At 36.7% G+C, this 10,180-nt stretch overlaps 1 protein-coding gene across 1 annotated transcript; it reads left to right on the forward strand.

Annotated features, from left to right (window-relative positions):
• Window positions 1-2,739: 2,739 nt before the first annotated feature.
• Window positions 2,740-8,581, forward strand: LOC107712604 (SH3 domain-binding glutamic acid-rich-like protein 3). Its single transcript, XM_016517926.1, has 3 exons — window positions 2,740-2,898; window positions 4,531-4,698; window positions 6,721-8,581. The coding sequence occupies exons 1-3, from the start codon at window positions 2,854-2,856 to the stop codon at window positions 6,784-6,786; spliced, it is 279 nt and encodes a 92-aa protein (XP_016373412.1). The 5' UTR covers window positions 2,740-2,853; the 3' UTR covers window positions 6,787-8,581.
• The last annotated feature ends 1,599 nt before the right edge of the window (window positions 8,582-10,180 follow it).

The raw sequence follows: 10,180 nt of genomic DNA on the forward strand, positions 1-10,180 counted from the left end.
AATAAACTAATGTAATAAAACATTCTCAAGCTTACTGAAGGCAAGTAAACACTCCAAGTATTACTTACAAGCTAAATGATAAATAAATATATTACTCAAAAATACAAATTAAATAGTTTTTTAGTTTTTCAGTAGTAAAGGCTTCTACAGAAATAGCCTACTACAGACATGTCATGAAGTAATAAATGTAAAAATAACCTTCACTGTATACATTAAATATAGATGACTCTTATTAAAGTTAATAAGTGATTCAGTCAAGAGCAGTGAGTGATTTTCTCCTTTTCTTTTGATTGATTAACATTTATGACTCAGTCGGTGGCTGCACGTTTACGCTGTTGCTTTAAAGGGTTAGTTCACCCAAAAATGAAAATGCTGTCATTAATTACTCACCCTCATGTCGTTCCAAACCCGTAAGACCTTCGTTCATCTTCGGAACACAATTTAAGATATTTCTGTTGAAATTTGAGTGCTCTCTGACCCTCCCATAGACAGCAAGGTAACTACCACGTTCAAGGTCGTGGTCATCACGCCGGATCTGGGTCAGCGCCGCCACACGCTCGCGTCATGGTACTGTCGTGAACGCGCGTCCAAAGTGGAAATATGAATTTTGAATAATCAAAATTAGTTTGTCTCTGCTTAATCTATTCATCAGTGTTTGAACCATTAAAGAAGAAACTGCATTTTAATTTCTGGGTAAACAAAAAAGAAGGAAAAATGAATGGACGCCAAAGTACACGGACCCCTTAGACAGGGCATTTTGAATTTTTTCTTGGATGAAAATGAGGCTGTGAGGGATAAACCTGGTCTGTACAGTGGCACACACTGTGTAAAAGCCCTACATATACTTTCCATAAGTCACAGGCAACTCACACCTGTTTTATTTTTGAATGCATTCTTCAAAGAACTGTGAACTTGCAAATGTGCTGTTGTATAGTTGAATATATTACAGAAAAGTTACAGAAAAATAAATGACAGAAACGTTTGGGAATCCCTGCACTGAATCCCTGCAAACAAAGTTACAGTTTGAAAAAAACAATACACATTAAATAGTATTATGCTACACAATGCTGCACATTCCTGACACATTTATATCACTTAATTGTTATGTAGGTGCTTTTATCCCTATATCTTGCAAATCTGGGCCATAGGACAGTCTATGAAAGAAAGGCCACCTTGTTTGGAGATGATCATCATGTGATTTGAGTAAACACATGGGCTGAGGCTGTACTGCCCTCTTGTGTTTTCTTTGGAGTGGTCAGCTTTATGTTAGGTTAAAATAGTTTTGTTGGCACAAATATGAAGAGGTCAAAAAACATGAATGTCCCATGTGGACTGTACAACAGGAAACGGTTGACAGTTTCCTGGACAATGTCTGATGCAGTAATGCAGGGCTGCGACCGGACTGGAGCAAACTCTCCACTGCGAACATACTGATAAACTTTATCTGAGGGAGGAACTTCCTCTTTCAGAACTGTTACTGTGGGCATTTGGGTCAATGTACACATCTGTTCATGTATTGTCCTGTTTTCCTTGTTAGTTATAATGTGTTTTTGACAGAAAAGGTCAGTAGTTTAGTAGTAGATATCAGTTAGTTCTGAGTAACTCCTGAAATCATTAGTATTATTAATTGTAGGCTACATCATTTTAACAAGGGGGACTGTGGCAATGCATATCTTAAAGGGATAGATCATCCAAAAATGACAATTCTGTCACCGTTTACTCACCCTCAACCCAAGTTGTTCCGAACCGGAGTTTCTTTCTTCTGAAGATATTTTGTAGAATGTGTGTAATCAAACAGCTTACGGCCCCCATTGACTTCCACAGCATAAAAAAGTACTATGAAAGTCGATATTTGGTTACCCACATTCTTCAAAATATCTTCGTTTATGTTCAACGGAAGAAAGAAACTTGAGGATGAAAAAAAAAATTGATGACAGAATTTTCATTTCGGGCGAACTGTCCCTTAAGTATCATTATGTCCATTAAAATATAACAGAGGATACTCTAAATGCAAAATACTAGCTTTATTTGCTAATACAGCAAAATTGCAGAACAGAATCAGCAAAGTAAACAAAGACAAAAATGAAATGTATTTTTTGTAAATAAATATGTCGTCTATTGTTATTAATAGGTATTGTTAAACTAACTGTTTACCAGTGTTGGGGGTAACTCATTACAAGTAACGCGAGTTACGTAATCATATTACTTTTGTCTAAGTAACGCATTACTTTTTAATTTACAAGAAAATATCTGAGTTACTTTTTCAAAAAAGTAACGCCAGTTACTTTGTTTTTCCATTTATTGACTGACAAGTCTCCTGTGCCCATATTGGGAGAAATCGGGAGTACAGAGGCGTTGTTTTCTCCTGTGTTCTACTGTACGGATGTGAATTTACTTTTCCTTCAGCCTGAGGTTTATTCTTTACACTTTTTGGTGTGAAAGGGCTTTTACATTTGCTATAAATATAACTTCTTATATTAAAAACAATCAAGCCCTGCTCATGTTTAAAAAGTAACGTGAAAGTAACGCAACGTAACGCATTACTTTCCATAAAAAGTAACTAAGTACCGTAATTAGTTACTTTTTTAGGGAGTAACGCAATATTGTAATGCATTACTTTTAAAAGTAACTTTCCCCAACACTGCTGTTTACATACACGTTCATGGGGGAAACAAAAGGCCGCCAATTTAATCTTCAGCGTACTTCCTTGTGTAGAAATAAGGCGCTGTCTCTTTAAATGAGAGACTAGCGGGTGTCTGTCTGCCTGTGATGATGAAACAGCGACTGAAGAGCAAGAGAACGGGAACTGACTGATCGGCTCCAGAAACACAACGGGACATTAGGACCAACGCTATGGGCATCAAACTGTATTACACCACCGTCACTGCATCGAGAGAGGTGAGAATAAACCTGTGGCCCTGTGGACTCAGTAAGCGAGCAGTGCATGTGAAGAATGCAGAGTTAAACACAGTTGAAATGGAGGATTAGGCTTCTAGACACACCCAGCTGCTCCGTTACCATGCATCTAGCACATTTAAACGCTATTGCAACATAGAACGCGTAGAAATGCATTACCAAGACATTATTGTGGCACTCGAACGTTTTAAGTGATTGCAAAGCGCAGTGGTTTGTAGATTCTGGGTTTGTAGCGATGTGGAGGGTTGATAGCGGAAGTCATGTTTTCTGTCTGTGTTGAATGTAGTTCCTCTCTCACTAACGGTGCATTAGTGTGCCCTTATAAACTATGTGTTTTTGAGCGTAAATAAAAACGTCCTCTTTAAATCCTGTACACGATATAGTGGCAAATGAGATTGAATCTGTATACTTGAGCTGCTGCACGCTACAGTTGCATTGCAGCTTTGAGTCTGTGCACATCTGTTATGAATAAAGAAAAAAATGCGTTTTGATTTACAACTGATTTTGTTGTATTTGTATAATCACCGGGTATACAAATCATGCGAAGAGCATAAAATACTGAAAGTGCACCGTATTTATTTATTTTTTGCTTTTAAAATTTTACCCAATAAACAACGCTTGTTATTAAATGTTATTAAAATAAATTATTCTACATGGAGTGGGGTCGCCCCCTCATGGGGGCCACCATGTTGAGATCACATGACCAACCATGTGTCATGGAATTTTCTTTCATGTTGCAATTTACTCTCAAATTAGTATTAATCATGATAGCAAAAAATAAGAATATAGTGCTTGCAACCACTGAGCAATGCACTCTACAAAATGCACACACACAAAGCAAATGAAATAAAATAATAATAAGACAGTAAGGAGAGAGTTTGCAGCAGGCCGGTGTATTAAATCCTAATGGTAAATAATGTGTCACCCAGTGCGGATGCTGAAAGGATTGTTGGAAACATGTTTAATGTATGCGATTTGCATTATAATCCACTATTAAGCCCTAATCATCTTTTACCATTTTAATGTAGGCTAATGTTTAACTGTTGGCTTGTTCAAGGTGTGGTTTCTGCGGATATGACCCAACTTCCTGAATATAGCTTTGTCATATTTCATTATTAATCATCAACTCAGCATTTTGTAGTCGAAAAACCACTGGTTGTTAAAAGCCAAGTACAGTTTCTACACCTATTCATGCAATGCATGGTTTGATTTGGTACATTAAAAGACCAGATGAGAAGATTGTTTTGACTGAACTGTTTATAATGCATTTCCTGCATGGATACAAGTACATACACTTCCTACATAATGTTCTCACATGATCACTTGACTTTTTTAGGAAGTAGTGTAAAGATGCATTCCAATTCTATTGCTATTAGCCTGTAAATTATCATTTTTTGAACACTTAATTTCATTAGACTGTGTGTTGTGTATCTTTTGTAGTTTGTTCTCTTTAAGCAGTCTTTGAATCTTGAGCAAAATCTGAATAGTTAGCGGTGACTTGACAAATGCAAATAAGACAGCAGCTCAGTTCAGTTATTTAACAAACGAGCAGTGCCAGGAAAGAAAAGCACAGATACTTACCGCCCGACCTTGACCGTCTTCCTTGTTTCTCAGGTCAAGTCTCAGCAGGCCGAGGTGATGCGTATTCTGGAAAGTAAGAGCATCAAGTATGAGCTGATTGACATCTCGGTGGGCGGTGCTGTTCGGGATGAGATGAGGAGTAAATCTGGCAACCCCACGGCAATCCCACCTCAGATATTCAATGAAGACCAGTACTGTGGGGTAAGGAGGACTGACAGCAGGGGGTTTTTGGTTTGAACTTAAAACTTTAAAGCAACAGTTGCCTAAAAAAATTAAAATTCACCCTCATGTCATTACAATCCCTCATGACTGACTTTCCTCTGTTGAACTGAGCTGTGTTTTTGAACAACATCCTTTTCAATTTCGTCCCATGTTAAAAAAGTAAATGGGAACGGTCCCAAAACAAACCCATGATAGTACCATAAAATTAGACCATACTAGACTTTCAAAACCATATGATGGTTTGTGGGACTAACAGACCAAAATTATGTCATTATCTACTCAAATTCTTGCCTTCAAGCAGACGTTCTGAAGCCCCCCTGCAATGATCTGAAGGACTCACCCCAGAATACGATTTTAAACGCGGACAGCAATCTAAACCGAACACGGTTTTGAGCGAAGCATACCCTTCAGATCTGATTTGTGCCACCTCGGATTCAATTTGACCCCCTCCAACTCCACGAAATGCATTGATTTTAACCATTCAATGCGAACGATCGCCGGTGTATTTAGAGCATTCACTGCTAAAATCAAACACGCTTTCGCGCTTTGTCTGGCGCTGAGCCAGAGACGCGCTCAGTGCTTTTCATAGCCTATATCACAACAGTTCAGTGTTTTAAACCACATAAAATGTATTTTATATTTCAGACGTTTCAATTAATTAAAAGCAAAAAAGACATTTGTTAAATACACTGTTGACTAAGGAAAGCCGCAATACTAATCCTTTCAATTAAAATCTGACGACGTGTTTCATTCATAAATATAAAATTCACTCTATTCTTCTCCTAGTTTAACGATGACTTTTATGTATTTTGGGAGAAATGGGTGAATTTATGTGATTTCATCATTTATTCACTCTCATGTTGTTTCAAACCCTGTATGACTTGCTTTCTTGTGCTGAACACAAAATAAGATACAGTGGTTTTCATAGCCTATATCACAACAGTTCAGTGTTTTAAACCACATAAAATGTATGTTATGTTTCAGACGTTTCAATTAATTAAAAGCAAAAAAGACATTTGTTAAATACACTGTTGTCTAAGGAAAGCCGCAATACTAATCCTTTCAATTAAAATCTGACGACGTGTTTCATTCATAACTATAAAATTCACTCTATTCTTCTCCTAGTTTAACGATGACTTTTATGTATTTTGGGAGAAATGGGTGAATTTATGTGATTTCATCATTTATTCACTCTCATGTTGTTTCAAACCCTGTATGACTTGCTTTCTTGTGCTGAACACAAAATAAGATATTTTGAAGAATGTTGATTTCCAAAAAATTTGGTTCCCATTGATTTCCATTTTTTTGGGGAACTAAACATTCTTCAAAATGTTTCTTCTTTTTTTTGTTCCACAGAACAAAGAAAGTCATGCAGGCTTGGAACAGCATGCGTGTTTTGAGTTGACGGTTTTTGTTAAAAGGAAAGTTCACAGAAAAATAGAAATATTGTCATCATGTTCACCCTCATGTCATTCCAAACCTGTGTGACTTTATTTCTTCTTTGGAACTTTAAAGAAGATATTTTGAAGAATGTTGGTAACCGAGAATGTTGGTTTTGGTTCCCATTGACTTCCAAATAATATGGAAGTCAATGATTACCAGCAACTGTTTGGTTACCAACATTATTATACAAATATATTATTGAGAATTCAAAGATATTCAATAACACACCTACAGTATTTTTTTCCGTGTCATTCCAAACCTGTGTGACTTTATTTCTTCTTTGGAACTTTAAAGAAGATATTTTGGAAGAATGTTGGTAACCAAGAATGTTGGTTTTGGTTCCCATTGACTTCCAAATAATATGGAAGTCAATGATTACCAGCAACTGTTTGGTTACCAACATTATTATACAAATATATTATTGAGAATTCAAAGATATTCAATAACACACCTACAGTATTTTTTTCCTTTTTATTTATTTCTTTTTTTTCCCAGATTAGTTTCAGGTCTGCATAGATATGCTGAAACTCATACTATGTGTGTTTCTCTTTCTTTCAGAACTACGAGATGTTTTCTGAGGCGGTGGAGGCAGACACAGTGGAACAGTTTCTGAAGATTGAATGAGAGCCAAACCTGGTAGCAACCATCATCCTCTTCCCTCCCCTGGTCCATGTCCACATTCCCAAAGGGAGGCCTGCCTGTCCCCCTCTGCTCCGCTGGCGGCGCCTGCCTTCGATGTGTCAATGCCATGCCAAATGCCAAAAAAATTAACAGAAAAGCACCTACTTACTCTGTACCACCTCAAACTGAGACCCGTTCACTCTTTCATTCCTTCATGCTTTTGTTTCAATGATCTTGTTTATTTCCTCTCTTGTGTCCTCTTTGGTTCCGACTCTTAAACGCCACTAATTTGTCTTAATCTTGTTTGGATCAGAGCTCTTGGATGTGTAGTAATAAGGTCACCTAATCTGAGCAGCAGCCCTATGTTTATTCCAGATTGAACTACTGCACAGTCCAAGAAACACAGGCATCATTTTGTGTCCGATTTGTATAGATGGCCTTTATTCCCGCTTTTAGTACTGATAAATCATTTAGAAATGGTTAACTCTCCATGGGCTGAAATTTATTATGTGTTGGTACCTTAAAAACACAGGCCCTAATTTCCAGCATGATGTGAACCAGCTGCATTGGATTCTATATTAAGCACACTGCTTTGTATTGTGTGTTTTAGCAGTGTTGAAGCCACAGGTATGCTCTCCGAGACAGATTTCCGTTTAACATTCCCAAATCCAGGGACTGAAAAACGTTCCATTGCGTTAAACTGTGCCAATAAATGTCTGTACGAATGTGTTTTCCATGCAAGTATTTTCCTCTGGGTACAAACCTTATTCCAAAGTCTGAAATATCTAAGAATCTGAAAATCCACCGTAAGGATGAATCCCACAATGTTTTGGCCATGTTTTACCAAAATAAGAAATCATATTTTGCATTAAAAAATAGGATTTATTTTTGCATTGTGATATTTCTTTCATGACAGATAAGCTAGTAGTATATATAATACTACTATTACATATAAATGCTTTAGCAATTTTAATTTTACATTTAAATTGATCTGCATTGCTATAATGATAATTCTGCTAAATTGTCATGAAGATAATTTCAAAATGCAACAAAAAAAGGCATCATTTTGCAAAATATAATTTGTTATTTTCGTCTTTTGATTTTAGAACGAAATATGATCCGGACACATAATGAGAGCGATCGGCTTAACTGCTTAACCCAATGAGTGGGTAATATACTCCGACACATTCCTGTTATGCTGCAGAACTTCATCTCATTTCATTCTAATAATGCATTAAGTGTTGGTGTTTCTGTGATAAGCAATGCAAACCCTCCCTGAGCTCTTAATTAGCTCAGTACTTCAGCTGCAACCACGAAATTCATCATCTAGTAGCCGAATCCCTCCATACGGCATAGTTCACATGTGCATGCTGTTCCATCAAGTGTCTGTTGCCATCAAATTGAGCTCACTGGAGGTTGTAGCATTGACTTTTCCAGCAGGTTATCCTCTAGCATGTTATGTTGATCATATTGGTACTTAATTTTTATACTGTATACTTGGCACAGTCTTACAATCTAGATGTGAGTCGTGGTCCCACATCTAATTCATTTCATCTGGCATCGGTAATGTCTGCTGCTCTCAGTTGGTCTTGTTTGCAGTATATGCCACTATTGTTCTCTGCGGTCAAAGTTGAGGATGTGGGACCTGCACGCACAGACAGCTGTGCATCAAATGATTGTGAATCTTCCTCTGTCTGTATTGTTTGTAATGATTTCTTGTGGTCTCTTTGTGCTGTACTGCTTTGCTTTTGGACCAACGCGCTTTTTGGCCAAAATAAAAGAATGATCATTAGGGAAAGAAATGCTGTTGTCTTCCAAGAAGATGGTGAAATTGTGATGTATGGGTCAAATAAAAAGTGCAAAAAACTATTTTCAATATAGTTCTTTTTATGTTGATGGCATAGATTTATTTGCTGGGAACATACTTTTATTCAAAAACTGCTTAATAATTAGCAACATATTCATGGTAATCAAATTAACTTAGGTTAGGTGAGTGTTAAATGTATTTCAGATTAATTTTATGTTTAGTAGCCCAACACAAATTTTCATGGTCTCTACTTGATTATGATAGTTAATTTATTGTTTTAAATATGCAGTTAACATACAGATGGGACCAAAAGTCTGAAATAACGCCATTCAACCCTACAAACAAACAGCTGTAGGATTTTTATTAAAAACGTAAAATGTAGCGCCATTGCGCTACGGGCGTCCCGAGTTCGAATCCCGGCTCAAGGACCTTTCCCGATCCCGCCTCTTTCTCTCTCCCATTTCACTGTTCTGTCATAATAACGGCAAAAATGCCAAAAATAAATCTTAAAAAACAGGTAAAACAGTTTGGTAACACTGCTTGAAGCCTGTAGAATGCACTATAAAGCTATAAATAATGTATGTTGTAATGCATTATATATTTTCATAAATAATTGTAAACATAGTTAAAATGCATTATTTGCGGATTCATCTGAAATTGGTTGTCGTGTTATACTTTCTAAAGGTGTAAAAAAATTATATGTATTATAACTGTGGTTACAGTTATTAATGAGCTCATATACAATGCATTATAAGGCATAAGTAATGCATTAAAATACTTTTATAATGCATCATATAATAATGCTTCAAGCTTTCTGAGCACTGATCAGGGAAGCTCTCAGATGTTCTTGCTTCCGCTGAAGCTCAGGATGCTCTTTGAATCATTGTAAGATCTTGCTGGAGAATGTGATCATCAGGATTGAAGACACGAATGAAGACCCCAGTGCTCAGTGGTTTAACTGGTTTAGTGTAACTCAAGACGGACATTAAATGAAGTGTCTTATACCACCGCACTTTTGTTCTTCCTTTGCATATAATCTTTGGACCTGAACCTGAAGGGAGGATATATTGACACATGATCAGGGAGCTGCAGTTAATTATTCATCCCCACTATCAGCTCTGCACTCTCACTGACGCTACAACATTAAGTGGCCTGAAACAGACCATAAGAATTAGATTAGATTCACGTGCCTGTTAATTACACATGAATATATCTGTGGATATTAAAGGCAAATTGGGAGGTACAATTTGTTAGAAAATGTGTCTCAAATTTAGTAAGATATTACTTTAATTTCAATATATATTCAAGATCAGGTTGAAATCTCCAGGCTTACAATATCAAATTTTTATTGTACCTTTTTTATTATTTACAGTTCTAGTCCAGTTAAACAGCACATACTAAAGCAATAAGCCCCAAGAAGCCGTGGTTTACAGTGAATTTATAACAGCTAAGGGGCGTTGTTAGGCACGACGCGAAGCGGAGTTATTCCATATACGTAGTAAGGTTTCACAGAACAAAACAGAGCAAATAAAGTGTAATGATATTAATAAAAACAGTATTCTTCCACCAAACAATGTAGTTCCTCAGAAA

Source organism: Sinocyclocheilus rhinocerous, unplaced genomic scaffold, assembly GCF_001515625.1.
Source record: "Sinocyclocheilus rhinocerous isolate Xijiao unplaced genomic scaffold, SAMN03320098_v1.1 scaffold628, whole genome shotgun sequence".
NCBI classification, from domain to species: domain Eukaryota; kingdom Metazoa; phylum Chordata; class Actinopteri; order Cypriniformes; family Cyprinidae; genus Sinocyclocheilus; species Sinocyclocheilus rhinocerous.